Source organism: Pelophylax lessonae (assembly GCF_965119305.1).
Source record: "Pelophylax lessonae genome assembly, chromosome: 3".
NCBI lineage: Eukaryota > Metazoa > Chordata > Amphibia > Anura > Ranidae > Pelophylax > Pelophylax lessonae.
The window spans coordinates 666,130,950-666,157,016 of record NC_138770.1 but is presented as its reverse complement, the minus strand read 5'-3'; the positions used below and the strand labels follow the sequence as shown (position 1 = coordinate 666,157,016).

At 45.1% G+C, this 26,067-nt stretch overlaps 1 protein-coding gene across 1 annotated transcript in view; it reads right to left on the bottom strand.

The window, feature by feature from the left end:
• Positions 1-26,067, bottom strand: part of LOC309550665 (uncharacterized protein) — a 124,045-nt gene that overhangs the window by 5,502 nt on the left and 92,476 nt on the right. Inside the window, 7 exon segments of the mRNA XM_082250999.1 lie at positions 560-953; positions 1,971-2,185; positions 4,744-4,853; positions 8,900-9,023; positions 20,800-20,968; positions 24,207-24,361; positions 25,816-25,919. Coding sequence (XP_082107125.1) covers positions 560-953; positions 1,971-2,185; positions 4,744-4,853; positions 8,900-9,023; positions 20,800-20,968; positions 24,207-24,361; positions 25,816-25,919 — 1,271 coding nt within the window.

Below are 26,067 nucleotides of genomic sequence, written 5' to 3'. Positions count from 1 at the left end.
TTGTGTCACTTAATCCAGCACTTATTTAATTGGTTTAGCGCAGCATATATTACTATTAAAAGCTCATACAATGTTCCATGATTCTGATACAGTGGAATTATTGTATCATAGATTTCTTGAGGGATATTGTTGATAAATATTACTGTCCCCTTTGAAGTAATCAAAACCACATTCTCAGTTTTTAATTAGATAGTCCATCATTTTCTCAGTCACTCTGTGCCAATAATAGACACAGGATGACTTACACATAAGAGGGACCTGGGGAGCTGAGACGGGGATTTCCCAACTTCTCTAAGGTAAGCTGGGTTTCACGGCCCCCCCCCCCCCCAAAGTGACTAACACGTGTGGTGTGACGGAATGTTTTTGTGCTGACTTTTTCATTATTAAAAAGGGTCTGTCATGGCCCTTTCTGATAAATCGTGAAATATCCTGGGAATACTGGGCACAGGGAAGGTTGCAGCTGCCATCCTTTGCTCAGTTATAAGCCCCCTGTGGGGCTGATGGGTAACCTGGTGGCCTCTAAACCAATGAGGTCCCACACAGCTAACCGCCTGCCTACCTTTTACATTCCACATCGGCAATGGTCTCTGGTAAAGGCACGTTTAATGTCTCCGGCAGCAGACAGGCCACAAAGCTACAAGTCACAGCAGTTACACAGAAGATGGTCTGAGGAAGGAGGTGCCAGATGTCATCCAACAGGAAAATCAAAGGAGCCACAGAGGCCCCAATTCGTCCTACGAAGGAAGTGTAACCAATGCCGTTCTGCCTGGGGGAGAGAGAAAAGGACATGTCAACTCCATGGGGCCCATCATGCCTGTGGGACCTCCAATGATCTATACTGTACCTGATCACAGTGGGGAAGAGCTCAGCTGTGTACAGGATGAGGCCTGTAAATGCGGCTTCAGAAAATCCTTTTCCAATGATGGCCACTGCAGTGCGGAATGGGCCCAGAGCTGAGGAGAAAAAAATGTAAGATTCTGACATGTAAAAATGAATAGTTCTATACCATGCCCATTGCATGGCGACCAGGAGTGCTAGAGATCAGACCTGTACTGACCCATCACCTGGAGACCAGAAGGTCCTGATCTCAGACTTGTATTGACCCATCACCTGGAGACCAGAAGGCCCGCTCTCAGACCTGTACTGGCCCATCAACTGGAGACCAGAAGGCCCCGATCTCAGACCTGTATTGACCCATCACCTGGAGACCAGAAGGCCCCGAGCTCAGACCTGTATTGACCCATCACCTGGAGACCAGAAGGCCCCAAGCTCAGACCTGTATTGACCCATCACCTGGAGACCAGAAAGCCCAGAGCTCAGACCTGTACTGACCCATCACCTGGAAACCAGAAGGCCCCGATCTCAGACCTGTATTGACCCATCACCTGGAGACCAGAAAGCCCAGAGCTCAGACCTGTATTGACCCATCACCTGGAGACCAGAAGGCCCGATCTCAGACCTGTATTGACCCATCATCTGGAGACCAGAAAGTCCAGAGCTCAGACCTGTACTGACCCATCACCTGGAGACCAGAAGGCCCCGATCTCAGACCTGTATTGACCCATTACCTGGAGACCAGAAAGCCCAGAGCTCAGACCTGTATTGACCCATAACATGGAGACCAGGTGGTTCAGAGATTGGACCCATACTCACCAATCATTTGGGGCAAATTAAACCTGTACTAGCCCATCACATAGAGACTAAGAGAGCCTGAGATCGGACTTGTACTGACCTATCAACTGGGGCAAATTAGAACCATATTGGACATTAACAGTAGACCACACAATGGACAATATGTGGTACTGTACAGATATTGATAATTACACCCAGCATACAAGACAAGAGAAGTGGTACTGTGCAGAATACATACTGTACATGCAGGAATAGAACAGATAGATGAATGAGATGACTAATACCCATCCTTTGTACACATTCTATATTGGGAAATTGTGTTCCCCAGTGCTACTTACATGGAGGTATCACAGCAGACACTCCGATGCAAACTCCGGTCATGAGAATGGTGAGGAACAGGGAACAACGCCGGCCCAGATGGTTCATGAGGAAATAGACACCCAGCTTGCCAGGAAATTCCACCAAAGAGTAGAGCAAATGCGTGAGATAGATGTCAAATCCCAAACTAGAGACATTCAGAATGATGCCGTAATAGGAAAATGCCACAGCAAACCTGTCGACAAGAGATGAGAGTTCTGTGAGATGACCAACCTCCTCTGAGCCATGCACCAAAGATGTACTAAATAGGGACCAGAGAGACTGGCGCAGCATACAGTATCTCACAAAAGTTAGTACATCCCTCACATTTTTGAAAATATTTTATTATATCTTTTCATGTGACAACACTGAAGAAATGACACTTTGCTACAATGTAAAGTAGTGAGTGTACAGCTTGTATAACAGTGTAATTTTGCTGTCCCCTCAAAATAACTCAACACACAGCCATTAATGTCTAAACCGCTGGCAACAAAAGTGAGTACACTCTAAGTGAAAATGTCCAAAGTGGTCCCAATGTGTCAATATTTTGTGTGGCCAACATCATTTTCCAGCACTGCCTTAATTGGGTATGGAGTTCACCAGAGCTTCACAGGTTGCCACTGGAGTCCTCTTCCACTCCTCCATGTTGACATCATGGAGCTGGTGGATGTTAGAGACCTTGCACTCCTCCACCTTCTGTTTAAGGATTCCCCACAGATGCTCAATAGGGTTTAGGTCTGGAGACATGCTTGGCCAGTCCATTACCTTTACCCTCAGCTTATTTAGCAAGGCAGTGGTTGTCTTGGAGGTGTGTTTGGGTTCATTATCATATATTATATTGAAATACTGCCCTGCGGCCCGGTCTCTGAAGGGAGGGGATCATGCTCTGCTTCAGTATGTCACAGTACATGTTGGCATTCATGGTTCCCTCAATGAACTGTAGCTCCCCAGTGTCGGCAGCCCCAGACCATGACACTCCCACCACCATGCTTGACTGTAGGTAAGACACACTTGTCTTTGTACTCCTCACCTGTTTGCCGCCACACACGCTTCACACCATCTGAACAAAATAAGTTTATCTTGGTCTCATCAGACCACAGGACAGTGGTCCCAAAGTGTCAATATTTTGTGTGGCCACCATCATTTTCCAGCACTGCCTTAATTGGGCATGGAGTTCACCAGAGCTTCACAGATTGCCACTGGAGTCCTCTTCCACTCCTCCATATGATGACAACATCATATGTGCTAGAGGCACATAGAGAGGCCATTGTGCCAGGACAGTGGTTAGCTGGTTAGGAAATCCACCTCTCATCACTAAGGTCTTCAGTTTGAATTCTGGTCAGAACAATACCTACTTGCATGTTCTCCCTGTGCAGTGCTTGCCTAGATTTCCTCCAGGTACTCTCTGCTTTCTTCTCACACTCCAAAAGCATGCTGGTAAGTTAATTGGCTTCTGTCTAAGGCAGGCCATAGTTTATGCAATTTTCTTTCCTTCCACCACAGGTGGAAGGGAAAAAAATTGCTCAATTCCCCCAACAACACAGTAAGTTCTCTAACAGCGGGGAGCCATCACTGCCTGCACAACACAATGTATTGTGTTGCCGGCTATAGCCGACAGGCTGGTTGTACACAAGTCAATTAATAGATTGACTTGTGTACAACCAGGGTGCCCTTACAAGGAGCGAAATCTGGCTGGTTCTTGCTGAACCGGACCCATTTCAATCCATCTATGGCCAGCTTTAATTAGCTCAAGTGTGTGTATGTGAGACAGAGACCTTAGATTGTAAGCTCCTTGAGAGCAGGGACTGACGTAAAGGTATAGTATGTAAAGCACTGTGTAAATGAATGGTGTTATGACCTCTTCTCTGAGCGGCCTGACCACTTCTCCGGGTGGCCGCCCACCCGCTGACTGACAGTGAAACAACCAGGTGTTTGTGATTAAAGTGTACACAGGGAACGCCACACTCCGCACCTGACTGCAGTATGAATTAAGTTGTTAGACGGCCTCAGCCAGTGCTGCTCTGCAAACCACATCCCACTGACGCGTTTCACCCCACCCACCGGGGCTTGATCATAGACGAAACGTGGGACAGAATGCACTAGCTCAGCCCATCTAACAACTTTATATGTACTCCTGCTGGGTTGGGAGTGTGGTGTTCCCTATGTACAAATCACAAACACCCCATTGTTTGACTGCCAGTCAGCTGGTGGGTGGCCACCCAGAGAAGCGGTCAGGCCAATCACTGATCTTTAATATTAATTATTACAAGTATTTATATAGCCCAATTTACACAGTGCTTTACATACTGTAGCTTCACATCAGTCCCTGCACTCAAGGAGCTTACAACGTTCGCTGGATTAATGAGCCTGAATACCAGCAACTAATTTCTGAGGACCAGGAGGAATGAACTCTTCCTCTTGTTTAGAGTGGCACGCCAAGCATCATTCTGGGTCACTGTTTGTGATTAAAGTTTTTATCTGGGAAAAACCATATATACATTTAATTTCTTCAATACATGCACATTTACTCAATGTTTTGGATGGAAGGATGGGGGTAAATTTGAGTTATCCATATGCAAATCCTTTAATTACTGTATATCAATTAGCCAACTATTAATTTGGTGGTTAATGATATACTAGAAGACAAGTAGTGGTATGTGATTGGCAGCACCAATTTCTCATTGGTTTCTGGCACAGTATGGCCTCTAATGTATTATGGATTATAGATACAAGTACAATGGGGGATCTCCTCACCACACCAGCCCACAACACACAGAGGTCCTCCGGAGACGTGGTGTTCGGAACAGGTCGAGGTAAGAAAAGGTCTGAGATGAAGTTCCATTTTCTGCCAGTGCCTTGATACTCTGCCCAAGAGAAATAACATGGTTAGTACGTCACATCATTACAGTATTAGCTCACAGACCGCAAAAAGATGTGTGACTGGCCAGTGGCCACCAGGTATCCCTCCCCCACCTCCCAGATATGGGACCATCTACGGTGAGCTGGATATCTACCTGCAGCACATGTGTCAAGTACAAGGCCCCCAGGCCGAATGCGGTCCAGAAAAAAAAGTATAACATGCTGCTTTTTTCCTGCACAGAACTGTACTGCATCGAAAATGCTTCGGACCCTAGTACAGTGGAAAAAAGAACAGCAAAAAAAAAAAGAATAAAAAGCCTCTGAAAGGCATCAAAAATGCAACAAAAACACACTGTAAGGGTTCTTTCACATGGGCTTTCCACCCGGCGGACTCTGTTTTGCTCAGCGGGGATCGATCCCCCCTAAGCATTGGATGACAGGTCCATCTCCGCTTACTTTGCAGAGACGGAGCTGTCACATCCTCACTCTCCTCTATGGGAGATCGGATGAAAACGGACCGCCTGTCCTTTTTCATCCAATCTGATCCTCCAGAAGGATGAAAAATAGGGTTTCCATCCGTCTGGATTTCATGGACCACATCAGATCGGCGAGCAGCGGGTGTCAGCGGAGATTTCACCGCTGACATCCGCTGCTCCGTAGAGGTACATGGATCATCCGATCAGGTCAGCTTGTAAAACTGACAGACGGACCTGATTGGAAAGCCCGTGTAAAAGGGACCTATGCACATGCAAAAATGCATCCGGAACGGATCTGGGGGGCATTTTTGTGGTGTGAATGGTATACTGGCTGTGTAAAACCAACCTTATTAATGCACCCTTAGTCATATCGGCTGTGTGAAAGCAACCTAATGTGCAAATACTTACTTTATTCCTCACTCCAGCAAAGTTCCTCCAACACTGTCACCGGTTCCCCACAGTCTGGTTTTGAAACTGACCGTTTCCAGTCGCACTCCAGCCTCTTCAGCATACAATACAAGGTAAAGTTAAGTCTCTGTACTGTACATAGAGGTACTGAGGCACCATCCACAGACCTGAGCTTCAGGCAGAGGAGGAAAGCTCTGAAGTCGGTTGCCTGCACTTAAACCCCTAGGGCAGTGATGGCGAACCTTGGCACCCCAGATGTTTTGGAACTACATTTCCCATGATGCTCAACTGCACTGCAGAGTGGATGAGTATCATGGGAAAAGTAGTTCCAAAACATCTGGGGTGCCAAGGTTTGCCATCACTGCCCTAGGGGGTTGAATCAGAGAAAGAGCTTGGAGGTGAACATTGCAAGCTGGTATTCTCTTAGCAACCTCCTAGCAACAAGGCAGGATGGGTTGATGCAATTTCTAGGTATTTTGCACCCAGTCTTCAGGAGGTACACCTATAGCAAGGACATTATTCAACTTTTTTTTTTTTTAATTTAACAGAAAAGTTTTATTCATGAATAAAACAGTAAAAAAAAAAAAAAAAAAGATCATAAACAGTGAGGTACATAATACACATAGACCACATTCACACTGCAGTGGCACGACTCTGTACTACTTCGGGGGCGACTTGTGAAAACTTTGGCGCGACTTGCACGGACTTCATATAATGAATGTCTATGCAAGTCGCTCCAAAGTAGTACAGGACCCTTTTTCTAAGTCGGAGCGACTTGTGTCGCTCCTATTAGAACGGGTCCTGTAGCAGTCAATGGACCGCGAGGGACCGCGACTTGTAAGGCTGACAAGTCGCGGCAGTGTGAATGGAGTGTTAAAGAGCATACATTGGAAAGGCATATTTAGAAACTTTCGGGTGTACAAGGTGAATTAGGAGAATAGACCATAGAGAATACTTTCAGAGTTTAGTACCAGGATCATCTTTGTTTATAACATAACATAAAAAGGGAGTCTAAGAGCCGGTTCACATAGCAGCGATCCGACTTGCCGGGGTGGCCTGTGAAGTCGCGGTGCGCAGCTCGCACCGCGACCTCGGAGCGGCCGGCACGGACTTCATATCATTGAAGTCAATGCAGGTCGCTCCAGGTCGCCCCAAAGAAGCTCAGGACCCTTTTTCTAAGTCGGAGCGATTTGTGTCGCTCCTATTAGAACGGGTCCTGTGCTAATCTATGGCAGGCGACCCGCGGCGACTTGTCAGGCGACCAGGTCGCCTGACAAGTTGCCCCAGTGTGAACCGGCTCTTAAAAGAATGATTATGCTGGTCAGTTTGTGTACCAGTCCCAGGGGACAAGGGACCACTTAAATATCAGAACCCAATCCTCCCCCAGGGTAGTCCCAAGAGAAGGAGGATAAAGAGAGGAAAGATACAGTGGGGTTTTGGAACAAGTGGAAAGACAGAAGAGTGGAGAGAAGGAGAGGAGTGGGAAAGGGGGAAGGAGATGAGAGGAAACGGAGAAGAGGAAACAGAAGGAGGGGAGAGTATGGGAAAAAGAGCGTAGGAGGGATCCACCACTGAATGGTACACCAGGATTGGGCAGCAAAATCTTTGGGACCCAGGACCAGTCAGACATTCAGCCGCAGACCCCCCCCCCCCCCCAACTCTAAGATCCAAAGAGTAAATACCATTAGTTGGGAGAAACATCCTAAAAAACACCAGATCTTCAGTCTTACGAAATTTAGTTAAAAATTAAGGGATTTAGCCGTAACCCATGCATCCCAGATTTTCCCAAACTTTTGGGGGCAATTACAACCCATGTATTTAACTTTGTACAAGGGTAATACAGAGTCAATTAATAAACGCCACTGGATAACAGTATGGGGAGCAGATACAGTAACTTCCAGTTCTTAAGAATTATCTTCCTACCATAGAAACACATACAACACAGTAACAGTCTTGTATGGGTAGACTGAGCCACTAAGTCACTAATACCCAAGAGGAGTATTTTGGGATCCAGCGTTATAGCAAAGATTAGTGATCACATGAATTTCGGATACCACAACCTTCCAAAAATCCTGAATAATCGGACATTCCCAGATAACATGGAAATTTGTCCCACTGCTTGTTAACATTTGGGACATGTATCTGGGTGATCAGGATATATCCGGGAGAGACGTTGTAGAATGTAATAAGCCCTATGAAGAAACTTAAACTGTAAGAATCTATCCCTAGAGGAGATAACTGTGGATATGTTCTGCTGTATTCCTGCGTCCAACTCTTCCTCCGTGAGTGTAGGGATATCATCTCTCCAGGAGTGAAATAGAAGGGAATTCCTATCTGTTTCACCACACGTAATGCGGAAATGGACTGAGGATAGTATTTTATCTGCATTGCGGATGGTAAGAAACCTTTCCACTACATGGGGTGTTATAGTAACTGCCACCGGGAACTGCACCTGCACTGCGTGTTCCAATTGCGAGTATCTAAATAGCATCCATGAGGGAAGTTGGAAGGTTTCCTTTAAAGTAAGGAAGGGAAGCAGATGGCCGGTTGGCATAGTCTGTTGTATTTTCGTGACACCGTACCTGGTCCATACACTAGGATCAGGAATAGACCTAAGATGTGGCAATTTAGGATTGCCCCACAACGGGGTATGGGGCGAGATAGTATTGTCTACCCCAAGGGCCGCTGTCATCTGCTCCCATACCCGTACCCTTGTATGCATTGGAGTCATCGCTAATGGTGTAGCCCTCATCCCACGGAAGACCAAATTCGTCAGGGCAGAATAGGACACCAGGACAGCAGCCTCCAGGTTGACTGATGGGTTGGACATTATTCAACTTTAGTCAAAGCTGTACAGCTTGGTTTTATCTACAGGCACCCCTTACCTGCATAGGCAGTTTTTTGGTAAAGGTGAACTATGCCTTTAAACTAGCATATAAACCCCATCACATCGCCCTTCTCGCCATTGACTCCATTAAATTGTTTTCATATATTTCTGGAGTTGGGCTTTAAGGAACATCAGGAGCCAATAAAAGCCCTTATAAACATAACCCCCATAATTTCACCTTCTCTGTTGACTTTAATGCATTTCCCCTATCTGCAAAATTTTTCCAAAAAAACTGCCAGTTTTGCTCATGCTTAATCCAGGGCACTGCAGAGCATCTCACCTCACTGTTCTTCTTAAATGCATCCAAATTGCAACCATTTGCTTCAGCACATTGCATCAGAAGAGTTTCAGCCTCCTTAGTGCGACCCTTTGCCAACAACCAGCGTGCGGATTCAGGAACCCACCTAAAAAAAAAAAACAAGGCAGAGCATTGCACCACTACCATGGAATTTATAGTATTATGGATGTAGCATCACCTAAAGCACTACAGCATATTGCACCACGTGGGAAAGTTCAGACTGTGTGACGGTGTAACACCCTCTAGTGTCTGCTAGTAGGTAGAGTACATTTTGTAGTGTAGGTTTGTTAGTGTAGGAAAATTTAGTTTGAGTCAGGGATCTCCAAGCTATGGCCCTCCAGCTGTTGACGGACTACACATCCCATGAGATGTAAAACTCTGACATTCACAGACATGATGGGAATTGTAGTTCCTCAACAACTGGAGGGCCATAGTTTGGAGACCCCTGGTTTAAGTGAATCTGGATCAGGGTTCAGTAAGTCAGGGCTGGATGACATATCCTGAGAGCTCCTCTGGTGCCTCCCCCTGGTCTAAAAGTTTGTAGAAACTTCTAGAGCTAGTGGGTGGAGGTTAGGAGGGGCTGTTTGGAATATTTATGAGGGCCTTAGCCAATTCCTAGTAGAGGGCTGGCAGGGAGTAAGGCTTACCTCAAAAAAAGGCATAAGCCATGCCAGCCAGGGCAGTTGGGTGGAAGATGGAGATATAGTGCTGTTGGTGGCCCTCAGGGGTACCTCCTAGTCTGGGGTGACCTTGGGCCGGGGCTCGGCTGCTGGAAGGATGCTGCCACAACACACAGAGGAAACCCTTCCTGGAGGCACGGGAGTAAGAGAGGACAGAGTGAGTAGAGCAGCACTACTGGGGTTTTACATGGGGTGAGACTGCCACATGTAGCAAGTTCTCCCTGAAGACTGCATTGTGCCAAGTCTGCTTCCCTTCCCTGGGAGATCTCCTGAGAGTCAGCCGGGTGGGCTGGTGAGAATAAGTCTGGGAGGACTGGACTGTGGAGCTAGTGAAAGGGGCAACTGCAGCAAGGTGGGTTGGCATTGCTTGAGGAGGTGATGCTGGGACCAGTAGCCACAAGACGGAAATTGCAAGCTGATCACGGTGTTCTGTTACACAACAAGGGGCTTCCAGTTCCTACCTGCAAGGGGCCATTGCTAAAATCTGATTGTGCCTGTCAGATACATTTCAGTGATTCGGCTGGAGTCTGCAAACAAAGTGCAGGAGTGTCAAGGAGGCTGTATATAGACTGTATATACAGTTGACTGTGCATAGAAAGATGTTCCTGGAGAGGCTGTTCATGCTGAAGTCAAGTGGGCATCCCATAATGATCCAAGTCATTAACCCTCAATAAATCACAGTCTGTTCTTTGTCTCTGAAGTGCCTGTGAAAACTCTGTGTGCCTGGCTGTGGAGGGTAGGGGATCCCAGTTTAAGGGCCAGTTCACACCACATGCAGTCCACTGCAGTTTTTTTTCTGCATCAAAATTGCCTGGAAAGTAGGTTTATGGTTTCCAATGGCGTAGTACACACCAGTGCGGTCAGTTCCAGGGCGTTCCAGGTCCAGAAAAAAAAAGTAGAACATGCTTTGCATTTTAGTAGGCATAAGTAGAAAAAGACGTCTGTGAATTCACTGAAAACAAGATAGCCCTCAGAGCTTCCACAGACCCAGAGAGATCAAATATAGGCACCAAGGACACATTAATTTGGTGAAAAAAATTTAATATATATTTATTAAGGCACTTATGCCTGGTGTGAGAACTGGAGACAAAAAAATGGACATAGATACGTTAAAAGACCATTAAAATCATGTACACACAATGGATTGCATCACCACAGACCTAATCTAAAGGATGCTCTAGTCCATTCGGAGTTTGTGCGAACAAAGACCCCACGAACTTGGTTAACCTCTTTACCTCCAACTAAAGGAATGTTTGCATGCGGTAAATGTTCGGTATGTAAATTAGCAATAAATTCAAAAACCTTCTTTAGTTGTGATATGAGCCAGGAATTTACCATCAATAGTTTTATAAATTGTCAAACAGAGAAAGTCATCTATCAGCTCATATGCCCATGCAATAAATCCTATATAGGGAAAACCAAACGCCAATTAAAGATAAGGATATTGGAACATTTAGCCGACATTAGGAACAAGATTGACAAGAGAACAGTACCCCTACACTTTTTGGAGTGCCATGGTGCCAATCCGGATGGACTACTATTCCGTGGCATTTATGCCCTCAAGCTCCCCACGAGACGTGGAGACTTTGATACCGTGCTTCTCCAAAAGGAGAAGCTATGGATTTATAAAATGGGGTCTTTGGCCCCTTCGGGGTTAAATGTGGAGTTTAGCTTGAAGCCTTTTCTATCTCCCTAGTAATTTATGATGTTGCTCATCAGCCATCTGCAATCCATCCCCCCCTCTTTTCATGTATTCCTATTGATACATCTGTATATACCAACTTATTGAAGTCCTATTTTTGGTGCCTTTTATATTGGTATATGTATATACATATGTATTAGGAAACCATTGGGGACCTATTTGTTATAAAGATGATCCCTAGTATCTATGGAATCTCTGAATACTGTGTTCCTTCCATCTCATCGCCTTATTTAAGGTGACTCCTGCTATTTTTTGATACTTCCATCCCCTTATGGGGTAGACGGTGCATAAATCTTAGGTCCCCCTGTAACCTACTATCGGGGTGGTTTTGCTGTGCTGCTATACAATACCCTTAAAAAAAAAAAAAAAATCTTTTGGTTTGGTTTACGGTTCATCGAACCCACACACCCTCTCTTATGGATCCCTGTCACCAACCAGCACTGTGTATCTTTAAAGTTTCTAATTTTCAAGTAGGAATGTATCTGCACATTTCTTATTATGTTTTAAAATTAGTACCCCCGTGTTGTTTGTTGGCAAACCCGGGGGGTTCTTTGAGACCCCTAACTTTTATTATTATTTTTAACAATTAATGTTTACATCCACTGTGCAGCCACACTATATTTTACCAGCTAACTTTTGCTTAATTCCTTGTTTTCAATGGGTAGCATACTGACTGGTTGTGGTATATCATTGGCAGCAAGTGTGATGTATTTTTGTACAAATAACGCTAGATGGGGCTTCGTGGCTTCCTTTATAAACTCCAAAATGGTATACTGACATCTGGTGGCCAGTTCATGGCTATTCACCGGAACGTCTTCTCTTTGGTCTTACACATATGTGTTTGATCATTTAATTATTATCTTACTATATAAGGGAACCCACGATCCCCCATCAACTAGCTCCGATGAAACCGACGCAAGGTCGGTGAAACGCGTCAGCCAGTTGAACAATTGGATTGTGCCACCCGGACCTATCTCTCCTGAGTGCTTTGGTGATCCCCGCAGCCTCTGCCCTAACTACGGCTTCCAGGTTTCAGCTGCTCGCCACCACCGGACGTGACGTAGGGCCGATTGCCTCGGACCCGTTCATCACAACGCGGAAGCGAGGCTTGAGCAAGCACTACACAGGATAACGCCGTTCAGCAGTCTGCATGAGCCGCCGGGAGATCACAGCTTCACACTCGGAGGTATGAACTATCCTTTACATTGACCAGCTTATTGCACGGTATTTATCCCTCCAGTCATCCGGCACAAAGGACTTAACTGCATCCCTCTCCCCACTACCATTGGGAAATGCTGAGCAACTGTTGAATGGACAGTCCAATCTTATACAGAGTGCCTAGGATATTTCAAGGAGGAAACTTTGCCTGCTCTTAGGTCGGTTCTAATCATCAGTGATTGTATCATCTGTTGGTGCCTATCTCGTTTATTTTCTATTTTTTGCATATCTTTTTCCACAGCAAGATTTACAGCACCACCTTCACCTCCTCATCAGTTATTCGAATTGTCTTACCTGCAGGTTCTCATTATTGATTTTTTTCAACATATATATTTTTTCACTGACACAGGTTCACCTGTGATCCAATTCAGGAAACCTGTAGGCCATGCATTCTTATCTGCCAGGTTGGGTCTATGATCTCTGATTTATTTTGAACCAATTAGTCATATATTATTCTTCTGTAATTAGGTCTGTGGTGATGCAATCCATTGTGTGTACATGATTTTAATGGTCTTTTAACGTATCTATGTCCATTTTTTTGTCTCCAGTTCTCACACCAGGCATAAGTGCCTTAATAAATATATATTAAATTTTTTTCACCAAATTAATGTGTCCTTGGTGCCTATATTTGATCTCTCTGGGTCTGTGGAAGCTCTGAGGGCTATCTTGTTTTCAGTGAATTCACAGACGTCTTTTTCTACTTATGCCTACTAGGATCAATAGGTTCACCTTCAGACACTCCAGTCTGAGGAATTCTCCTGGTATTTGATAAGAGGCCTCTAGAGGAACCACACACCCCTTTCTCTTTTTGTACAAATTGGTTGGATCACCTTTTGATCCTTTCTGGTTCTTTGGCCCTGCCCTTAATAATTTAGGTCTTTATTTAATGACTTAATTTTTTGACAGAGTACTTCTGTCTTGGTGTATGAACTGGAGTGGAATGGCTACGATACTTTAGGGGTCTCCTAGGTAACCCTTATTGGGTTAATTTTTTACTAGTATTGTGCAAACCCTACTTTTGATCTTACTTCTATTAGATTCCAGTGCTGTGTGGTGTTAACAGATATTAAATGGCTTATTGTATTGACTCTCTAATCGAGCAAGAGATAGAGGTAGCCTTCGATGCCCAGTCGGAATCATCAATTCCCAATTCAGAACCCTTGGTGGAATTATTTAAGCAGCATAAAAAATTGGTGATTAAATCGTTAAACAGGAAGTGGGATATAGCATCATTACAATCACATGTGTCCAACAGAATTATCCCAAGGGGCCTGAGGGAGAGGGTAGTTCCGGCCCAGCATCTCCATACTCCCAGATTCCTGGCCTTATGGAAGGAGGACTGTATCACCCGTGGTATCCATCTAATGAATTTAATCATTGATGAGGAGAAGCTCCAGTTGCAGGAACTACAGGCAGAAATAGTGAAGAGTTCATCGGCCCTAGAATCCTTCCAAGAAAAAGAAGAATTCCTAAAATTAAATGAGAATTTGAAAAAAAAGATCGAACGAACTCAAAAGAATCTTAAAACTACAAAACAAACTAAATTTAGGCAGAACCTACTAGACTGTGAGCGAGAGGATCTCTTTGATCCTACTCTCGTGAGGAGTAGAAGTAGATCCCGTGGTAACTATAGACACAGGAGGCACCCCAGTAAATTCAGAGGAAACTCCTCTGGTAGCGACACTGAAGACAAATCGGTCTCTTTTTTAGTGCCAGGGACGGAGGAGGAAGACAGCGGGGGTCAAGTACAGCAATTAGAAAATCCAAGGCCTGTACACAGAGAGAGAGTCAATCAGAAAGTAAAAAACAAACCAATTCAACAGAAAACAGTCCCCCTCAGAGCCACCCGTTCGAGCCAGAAACAGCACAGGTAGACTCTTTGAGTTCAGATTTTAAGGTGGTTAACCTATCTGAATTCAATTTACAAAAACGTCATATTGACTTACTTAGTAAGGGCCTTTCCTTCTCCCCCACCGCTACTATGTGTGAATTTGAAGTCTTTAAGGACATTAATTTGTTCCTTAGAAGGGTCGTCTTTCAAATGTGGCATCATGTCTCCAATACAGAGCAAGGTCAGGACATTCCCTCTTCAGACCAGGATAGGGAGGCATTAGAGGCCCTTACATCTTTGTTGTTAGAAAATGTTTCATCGGATGATGATTCCGATGACCCATGCCAGATCAGACGGGATGCTAACATCCGCATCAGATCCACAAAGATGCCCCCATTTACCAAATATAAAAACATCAAAATATTTCTTGATTTGGTACAAAATGACCTTAAGAAAATAAACTGGGGGACTCTGAAGAAACCAGATAACCTTTCTAGATTAGAACGACAGGCACTGAGGGAATTGGAAACAGCACCCAATTTAGTTATTAAGTGCAGTGACAAGGGCGGTAACGTCGTCCTCCTAGGTGAGGAAATGTATGAAAAGGAAGTAATGCGTCAACTTAATGATACAAGTACGTATATCAAACTCAAACAAAATCCCTTTCCCTCCCTTGTTGCTGCACTTAACCAAAAAATCTCCCTGGCAAGGGAAGTAAATTTGATATCTAAAAAGGAGGCAGACCATCTCCTTGTCAAATGCTATAATGTGCCAACCTTCTATATTATCCCTAAGTTACATAAATCAGTAACCCAACCACCTGGAAGACCGATTGTATCGGCTGTTGGCGGACCATTAGAGAGGGTTGGCAGATTTGTGGATGCATTGATAAAGGAGATGGTCTTTGAACTCCCCTCCTATGTGCAGGACACCAGAGACGTCCTCAGTAAACTGGTCAACATCAAAGTCCCCCCTGATGTGATCTTTGTAGGTATCGACGTTGAAAGCCTCTACATGTCGATACCTCATGAATGGGGTCTACGGGCTGTACATCATTTCCTGCAACGGAAATTCCCCAATTTGGGTGCTCATAATGAGTTCACGGTTGAACTACTGCAGTTCATGCTTAACAACAATTGCTTTCAGTTTTTATCCTCCTATTTCCAGCAGACCAGGGGTACATCTATGGGGGCACCGTGGGCTCCGGCCTACGCATGCCTCCATTTGGGTCTCTGGGAGGAGCAGGATGTATATCCATCCCCGATGTACCTCGGCCATTCTCTTTTATGGCTGAGGTACATCGACGATGTACTGCTCCTCTGGGGGGGAACTATGTTGGAACTGGAGGCCTTTGTTGATACGCTGAACAGCAATAGTAGGAATATCAAATTGACCTACACTGCGATGGCTAATCACTTACCTTTCCTAGATCTTTTAATCTCTAGGGTGGGATCTATGGTCCACACGACTACGTACCGTAAGGCAACGTCGGCCAACACATTGCTTTTTGCGGAAAGCCATCATCCACGGTCCTTGATTAATGGTATCCCCGTGGGGCAGTTCCTCCGCCACAAGCGGAACTGCACCGACGAGGCGGATTACCAAATAGAAGCCAGGGATCTACATAGACGCTTCAAAGAGCGTGGTTATTCCCATAATATCATCAGAAGGGCCCGCAAGAAAGTAGGACCAAGACAGAGATCTGAACTAATCCTCAAAAAGGATGACTCTTCATCCATGACGGGGGAAGTTCAGCAAATCCACCCCAGGATTGTTACACGCTATGGCTCACAATGGAATCAAGTCAGGGATGTGATTACAAAACACTGGCAGGTCTTAACCATCTCACCTTTAATACATAAAATAGTGGGACCTAGACCATTAATTACAGCCAAGCGTGCAAAAAATCTAAAGGATGCTCTAGTCCATTCGGAGTTTGTGCGAACAAAGACCCCACGAACTTGGTTAACCTCTTTACCTCCAACTAAAGGAATGTTTGCATGCGGTAAATGTTCGGTATGTAAATTAGCAATAAATTCAAAAACCTTCTTTAGTTGTGATATGAGCCAGGAATTTACCATCAATAGTTTTATAAATTGTCAAACAGAGAAAGTCATCTATCAGCTCATATGCCCATGCAATAAATCCTATATAGGGAAAACCAAACGCCAATTAAAGATAAGGATATTGGAACATTTAGCCGACATTAGGAACAAGATTGACAAGAGAACAGTACCCCTACACTTTTTGGAGTGCCATGGTGCCAATCCGGATGGACTACTATTCTGTGGCATTTATGCCCTCAAGCTCCCCACGAGACGTGGAGACTTTGATACCGTGCTTCTCCAAAAGGAGAAGCTATGGATTTATAAAATGGGGTCTTTGGCCCCTTCGGGGTTAAATGTGGAGTTTAGCTTGAAGCCTTTTCTATCTCCCTAGTAATTTATGATGTTGCTCATCAGCCATCTGCAATCCATCCCCCCCTCTTTTCATGTATTCCTATTGATACATCTGTATATACCAACTTATTGAAGTCCTATTTTTGGTGCCTTTTATATTGGTATATGTATATACATATGTATTAGGAAACCATTGGGGACCTATTTGTTATAAAGATGATCCCTAGTATCTATGGAATCTCTGAATACTGTGTTCCTTCCATCTCATCGCCTTATTTAAGGTGACTCCTGCTATTTTTTGATACTTCCATCCCCTTATGGGGTAGACGGTGCATAAATCTTAGGTCCCCCTGTAACCTACTATCGGGGTGGTTTTGCTGTGCTGCTATACAATACCCTTAAAAAAAAAAAAAAAAATCTTTTGGTTTGGTTTACGGTTCATCGAACCCACACACCCTCTCTTATGGATCCCTGTCACCAACCAGCACTGTGTATCTTTAAAGTTTCTAATTTTCAAGTAGGAATGTATCTGCACATTTCTTATTATGTTTTAAAATTAGTACCCCCGTGTTGTTTGTTGGCAAACCCGGGGGGTTCTTTGAGACCCCTAACTTTTATTATTATTTTTAACAATTAATGTTTACATCCACTGTGCAGCCACACTATATTTTACCAGCTAACTTTTGCTTAATTCCTTGTTTTCAATGGGTAGCATACTGACTGGTTGTGGTATATCATTGGCAGCAAGTGTGATGTATTTTTGTACAAATAACGCTAGATGGGGCTTCGTGGCTTCCTTTATAAACTCCAAAATGGTATACTGACATCTGGTGGCCAGTTCATGGCTATTCACCGGAACGTTTTCTCTTTGGTCTTACACATATGTGTTTGATCATTTAATTATTATCTTACTATATAAGGGAACCCACGATCCCCCATCAACTAGCTCCAATGAAACCGACGCAAGGTCGGTGAAACGCGTCAGCCAGTTGAACAATTGGATTGTGCCACCCGGACCTATCTCTCCTGAGTGCTTTGGTGATCCCCGCAGCCTCTGCCCTAACTACGGCTTCCAGGTTTCAGCTGCTCGCCACCACCGGACGTGACGTAGGGCCGATTGCCTCGGACCCGTTCATCACAACGCGGAAGCGAGGCTTGAGCAAGCACTACACAGGATAACGCCGTTCAGCAGTCTGCATGAGCCGCCGGGAGATCACAGCTTCACACTCGGAGGTATGAACTATCCTTTACATTGACCAGCTTATTGCACGGTATTTATCCCTCCAGTCATCCGGCACAAAGGACTTAACTGCATCCCTCTCCCCACTACCATTGGGAAATGCTGAGCAACTGTTGAATGGACAGTCCAATCTTATACAGAGTGCCTAGGATATTTCAAGGAGGAAACTTTGCCTGCTCTTTGGTCGGTTCTAATCATCAGTGATTGTATCATCTGTTGGTGCCTATCTCGTTTATTTTCTATTTTTTGCATATCTTTTTCTACAGCAAGATTTACAGCACCACCTTCACCTCCTCATCAGTTATTCGAATTGTCTTACCTGCAGGTTCTCATTATTGATTTTTTTCAACATATATATTTTTTCACTGACACAGGTTCACCTGTGATCCAATTCAGGAAACCTGTAGGCCATGCATTCTTATCTGCCAGGTTGGGTCTATGATCTCTGATTTATTTTGAACCAATTAGTCATATATTATCCTTCTGTAATTAGGTCTGTGGTGATGCAATCCATTGTGTGTACATGATTTTAATGGTCTTTTAACGTATCTATGTCCATTTTTTTGTCTCCAGTTCTCACACCAGGCATAAGTGCCTTAATAAATATATATTAAATTTTTTTCACCAAATTAATGTGTCCTTGGTGCCTATATTTGATCTCTCTGGGTCTGTGGAAGCTCTGAGGGCTATCTTGTTTTCAGTGAATTCACAGACGTCTTTTTCTACTTATGCTTTGCATTTTTCCTGCCTTGGACTGTACTGGAACGTGGGAAAACGTATCAAAAATGCACTGGAACGCATCAAAAAAGCACCTGGAATGCACCCGCAAATGTATAAAAAAAACGCTCTTGAACACGTCAAAACGCGGTAAAACAGCGCATGCAGAAACACATCCGGAACAGATCTGGAGTGCGTTTTTGTGGCGTGAACCAGCTCTTCCTGCAGCTCCTTAGGCTCGATTCACATCTATGCAGATTGCGATTGATGTGTTCTACAGTGCTTTTTGCAGTGCTTTCTGCATTTTTGGACACACGGTTTTCCCGCGATTTGCATTTTTTATGGGTTTTTTTTTTCTTTGACCAATTTGTTGTTGGGCAGATTAAAAAATGCAAATCGCTGCAAAATCGCAGCAAAAAACATGGTACATACTTTTCTGCAGCTTCTCCATTGAAGTCTATTAAACCAAAAAAGCAAAAAAAAAGCACAGTTTTTTGCTTAAAAAAAAGTCTCTGACCTTTTCCAAAAACGCAGTGGCTGAAAATAGAATCGATGTGACCGTGTCCCATAGGAAACCATGTTAACCACCTTCTGCCTGCCGTATAGGTAGATGACGGCGGCGGAATCGCCTCTTATTTTGGGACGTCGTCATGTGATGTCGCCCCAGTGTCACCACTATCATGCGCGGTTCTTTACCCATGTATGTCCAATCACACCTGGTCACATGTAATCACGGAAGTGCCAAATATCGACTCTCCTCCCCTTACACTGACAGAGTGTAAGGCGAGGAGAACCGATTGGTGGCATCTCATCGCAGGGGAGACCTGTACGGGTAATCAGGGCGCTGATCATCAGTGCCCTGATTACATTATAGCCCAAACAGTGCCCAGCAAGTGATGCCAGGCTGTGCCCATCAGTGACACCAATTAGTGCTCATCAGTGACACCAATCAGTGATGCCTTTCAGTGCATGCTCATCAGTTCCACCCTGTGCTCACTGCCTGGCACCGTGGAGCTTGATTGGCATTTGCCATTGAACACCAGAATTGGCAGGTCCGCCACTGGCGCCCTGTGCTTTTCACAGATGAGAGCAGGTTCACCCTGAGCACATGTGACAGACGTGAAAGGGTCTGGAGAAGCCGTGGAGAACGTTATGCTGCCTGTAACATCGTTCAGCATTACCAGTTTAGTGGTGGGTCAGTGATGGTCTGGGGAGGCATATCCATGGAGGAACATACAGACTTCTACAGGCTAGACAATGGCACCCTGACTGCCATTAGGTATCAGGATGAAATCCTTGGATCCATTGTCAGACCCTATGTTGTTGCAGTGGGTCCTGGGTTCCTCCTGGTGCACGACAATGCCCGGCCTCATGTGGCGAGAGTATGCAGCCAGTTCCTGGAGGATGAAAGAATTGATACCATTGAATGGCCCCCACGCTCGTCTGACCTAAATCCAATAGAACACCTCTGGGACATTATGTTTTGGTCCATCTGATGCCACCAGGTTGCACCTCAGTCTGTTCAGGAGCTCAGTGATGCCCTGGTCCAGATCTGGGAGGAAATACCCCAGGACCCATCCGTCATCTCATTAGGAGCATGCCCCGACGTTGTCAGGCTTGCATACAAGCACGTGGGGGTCATACATACTACTGAGTATGACTTTGAGTTGCTGCAATGAAATTTCGGCAAAATGGATTAGCCTGCTGCATTGTTTTTTTACTTTGCTTTTCGGGGTGTCTTTGAATTCAGCCCTCTGTAGGGTGATAATTTTAATTTCCATCAAGCAATGTGGCATCCTTTCCTTCCTAACACATTACCCAGTCCATATCAGTATAGATCCTAATACATTACCCAGTCCATATCAGTATAGATCCTAATACATTACCCAGTCCATATCATTATAGATCCTAACACATTACCCAGTCCATACCATTATAGATCCTAGCACATTACCCAGTTCATATCAGTATAGATCCTAATACATTACCCAGTCCATATCAGTATAGATATCCAGCATGATATTTTTCCGCATTGAGATCTGATGTGTTTTCAAAGTGTTATTTTTGAGCAGTGTATTATTTCCTGTCTTCTTACCAGATGGTGATGAAGGCCGGGATAAAAGGAGCAGTGATGGCCACCATCAGCCAGCGCCAGTCTCTCAGCAGATATGCTATCAGTGCCAGGGCACAGCCCCCGATAGACCAGCAGAAACCAGTAATTATTGCAGCATCTGTGCGATGTCGCATATCCACCCACTCCACACCTAAGGGGAACAGGAATTGACCATCAGATAACAAGCCTTCCTGCCAAGTCTGACCCAACTTATACTCCATGACTCCACCAAATCTCTTCAAGCCCCATCAGGTCCCACTGAGCTCACCAAATCTCCCTTCACCCCACCAAATCCAACATAACCCCACAACCCCCCCACGACCCACCTAATTTCCCCTGACCCAACAGAATCCCCCTGGCCCACAAAATCCTCCCTGATTTCATAAAATCCCACTGACCCCACTAAATCTCCCCTGACCCCAGCAAGGTCCCCTGGTCTACCAAACCTTCTTGTCCCCACTAAATCCTTGCAGGCAGGTGCAATCTGTTTTTCCCACTGTAGGTGGCGCTCAACCAGAGCGGTACCATTGCCTGGAAAGAAAGTTAGGAGAACCCTGGTTTCTCTATGGTTTCCTGGTTCCTGAAGGCAAAGTTAGAAAATGTTAGAAAAGCATACCCCGTGAGAAATGCATACCCACGTCACTTCCTGTCCGGAACAACTGAGAAGCGTAGCAGTGCGCGGAGCAGCGGAGCAGTGCGCATGCTCACAGCCCCGAATACGTCATTGAACAGCTGAGGAGCTGACAAGTGCGCATGCTCGGAGGGTATGAAATTATCACGGTAATGTGTGTAACGTTACACCGCCTCAGCTGATGCGGCGGTTACATTAAAACAGCTCGGTTGCAATATGAGTCATCTCCGTTCCTATCCCTGTCACTTCCCTGATCTTGGCTAGTAAATAGGGATAGGAGCGTAGATGACTCATATTGCAACCGAGCTGTTTTAATGTAACCGCCGCAACTGCTGAGGCTGTGCAACGTTACACACACTGCCGTGAAAATTCCATACCCTCCGAGCATGCGCACTAGTCAGCTCCTCAGCTGTTCAATGACGTAGGTGCACCGGAAGTGACGAGGGTATGACATTTTCACAGGTAGGTTTTTTTCACGGAACACCGGTTGGCTACGCTACATCCAGGTGACCTCTGGCCTCCATTCCCGGTCAGCAGAGTCTTTTTAAGTCCCTGCCCCCAGGCTTTGGCACACTTTTGCAAAGTGGCTAGTGTAGGGATAGAGCACCCATTTGTCAGGGAAAATGATATTGGCAGAAAAAGGTTCCAGGTGAGCAGGGACAGGCTAGGGACACACAATCCTGAAAAGAAGTCTCCCCTTTGGGCCCGGATCAGCCAAGCCGCACTTTGCCCTCTGAAGACAGACGTTGTCGCTACATCTCTACATTGAACTGAACTGAGAGTGTTACCTACCACTGAGGTAGTTTGTAGTTGCCATTCTCTTCAATACAGGTTCCAAGCAACTGGACTCTGTGTATTTACTGTTGCCGCACCACCTTGCACTAGACATGTGCAATTCATTTCGGTCCGAATACAAATTCGGAGGAATTTTTGGTTATTCGGAGATTCCGATGTATTCGATTTCCAGAATGAAATAGTAACAAATATTTGGATGTAGCCGAATCTCCAAATGAAATAGTAATGAATAATAACAAATCTCAATAAATTTCGTTAAAATTTGTTTTGTTTTTTTCGTTTTTCGAATGAATTCCAACTTTTCAGAAAGATTAGAATTCAAAAAACAATTGACCTATTCAAATTCTGTGTGAAGAAATAGCTGGTTAAGCAGCAGGCCGGGAAGCCAGCCGCCCGCGTTAACAACTATGACTCATCATCTGTCAGCGGGCTTCCCCACTCACAGATGAATGTAAAGAAAAAAATGCTGGCATTACCAAAATTAAAAAAAAAAAAAAAACGGCGTGTGGTCCCTCCCCAAAATCCATACCAGACCCTTATCCGAGCATGCAGCCCAGCAGGTCAGGATGGGGGGGAGGGGGGAACGAGAAAGGGCCTCCTCCTCCAAAACCATACCAGGCCACATGCCCTCAACATGGGGGGGAGTGGATGCTTTGCGGCACCCCCCCCCAACCCAAAGCACCTTGTCCCCATGTTGATGAGGACAAGGGCCTCTTCCTGACAACCCTGGGCTGTGACTGTCTGGGTTTGCAGAAGGGGGGGCTTATCAGAATCTGGAAGCCCACTTTAACAAGGAGGCCCCCAGATCCTGTTCCCCCCCCCCCCCCCATGTGATGGGGTATCGGGTACATAGTGATTGATGATGGATCTACATCAGGGGACACTATTTTTTATTTTTTAATAAAGGATTTGTCAAAAACTGTCTCTGTGTTTTTGTCATTTTTTGACACTTTTTTGGTGAATGGGTATGGGTACTATGTTCCCAATACCCATTCACATGGGGGGAGGGCAGGATCTAGGGCCCCCCTTGTTTAAGAGGGCTTCCAGATTCCTATAAGCCTCCTGCCCACAGACCCCAACAACCCTGGGAAGAGGCCCTTGTCCCCATCAACAAGGTGCTTTGGGGTGGGGATCTCCCCTGTCCCAAAGCACTCACCTCCCCATGTTGAGGGCATATGGCCTGGTATGGTTCAGGAGGGGAGGCACTCACTCGTCCCCCCCCCTTTCCTGACCTGCCGGGGTTCATACTCAGATAAGGGTCTGGTGTGGATTTCAGGGGGAGGGGCACCGCAGGGTTTTTTTTGTTTTAATTTTAGCGTGAGGTTTTTCTTAAAATCCATGCCAGACCCGAAGGGCCTGGTTTGGCCTACACCATTTTTTTTAAACATTTCTCTATTGCCGGGCAATTGCCGGCATTCTTTTCTTTACATTCATCTGTCAGTGGGGATTTGGGTAAGCCTGCCGACAGATGATGACTCATGGTTGGATGCGGACGGCCGGCTTCCCTGCCCGCTGCTTAGCCAGCTATTTCTTCACACAGAATTCAAATCAGTCGATCGTTTTTCGACCAATCCGAATTCCAATCGTTCTGAAAAGTTGGAATTCATTAGAAAATTAATAAATGAAACTAATTTTAACTAAAGCAAAACAAAATTTAGAAAAACCAAATGAAGCCAAACGAATTCCGAAACCAAACTAAACTAATTCCATAACAAAACAAAATTAGTAACATAACGAATCTATCCAAAACTAAATTAAATTCATTTCTGTTCTGCACATGTCTACCCTGCACCCACCCACATCCTCTTTACTCCACCAAATTCTTCTGACCCACCAGTTATTCCCCTAAATCTTGCATCTTCCTTCATACTTCCTCACCTCCCCAGATCTTCCTTATAAACCCCATCCTCCATGCCACCTTTCCCCCAACTATATGTCACTCTCTCAGTCCTGGAATACTTACTTAAAGAGATTATATTGATAATGAGTCCTGAAAAAGTGCTTCCAGAGAGGGCCATGCTGACAGCAAACATAGGGTATGATATGGAACCGGCAGATATTCCTCCAAACACTATTGTCAGGAACATGGAGACCAAGAGCATCATTCTGCGGCCATATCTGAAACATAACGACAAATTACAGGCCGATAATCTCTGATCAGAATCACAAAATGCCACCGCCATCCGAGAATTTACTTTCAAACTTTTTACACACCCCATCAATCCACCCACCCAAACTTTTACACCCATCTACATTCTCCATCCATCCACTCTATAGTTCCCATTCATCTACCTTACAGACAGTTATTATTCTTACACTCTACGCTCCCCATCCATCCACCCTACACCCCTCGTCCCTGTATTCTACACTGCCTATCCATTCTGCCTACTCTTACCATTTATCCACCTTACACTCTCCCTCCACCCTACACTCTTCGTCCTTCTATTCTACACTGCCTATCCATTCAGCCTACACTTTCCATCCATCCACCTTACACTCTCCATCCATCCACCCTACACTCCTCATCCCTGTATTCTACACTGCCTATCCATTCAGCCTACACTTACCATCCATCCACCTTACACTCTCCATCCAACCACCCTACACTCCTCATCCCTCTATCCTACACTACCTAGCCATTCAGCCTAAACTTCCCATTCATTTGCCTTACACTGCCCATCCATGCATCTTACACTCCTCATGCCTGTATCCTAAATTGCTTATCCACTCAGCCTACACTTTCCATACATCCACCCTACACTCTCCATCCATCCAGTCTACACTCCTCGTCCCTCTATCCTACACTGTCTACAGTATCTATTGAGCCTACACTTCCCATCCATCCAGAATACAGTTCCCCATCAATCCAGCCACCCGAACTTCCACACCCATCTACATTCTCCATCCATCCACTCAATAGTTCCCATTCATCTACTTTACAGTTATTATTCTTACACTCTACACTCCCCATCCATCAACCCTACACTCCTCATCCCTGAATTCAACACTGCCTATCCATTCTGCCTACGCTTACCATTTATTCACCTTACACTCTCCATCCATCCACCCTACACTCCTCGTCCCTCTATTCTACACTGCCTATCCATTCAGCCTACTTTTACCATCCATCCACCCTACACTCTCCATCCAACCACCCTACACTCCTCATCCCTCTATCCTACACTGCCTAACCATTCAGCCTAAACTTCCCATTCATTTGCCTTACACTGCCCATCCATCCATCCTACACTCCTCATGCCTGTATCCTAAATTGCTTATCCATTCAGCCTACACTTTCCATCCATCCACCTTACACTCTCTATCCATCCAGTCTACACTCCTCATCCCTCTATTCTACACTGTCTATATATTCAGCCTACACTTCCCATTCATATTCACACTACATTCTTCATCCCGCCACTCTCGAACTCCCAACCCATCTACCCTTCAATCTCCATCCATCCACCCTTCAATCACCATCCATCCAGCCTACACTGCCTGTCTATCCAGCCTACACTCTATCCATTCACTCTACACTTGCTATCCATTCAGCATGGCCTGAACTCACTTACCGGTCAGATAGGTCTCCAAAAATGACAGCGCCCACCATCACTCCAATAAAGAAAAAAGTGGTCACAGCTTTACTCAACCCTCTGCGGCTACACACCAGATCCCACTGCAATATAGAAAACACTAGTTACTGTGTGGCCCCAGGGACCACATCATTTCTAGAAATGTGCATTATGGAAAAATGTTTGGTTTCGGATTCGTTCGTTGAAGTGATTGTAAAGTCTATTTTATTTTTTTATATACCAAACATATTA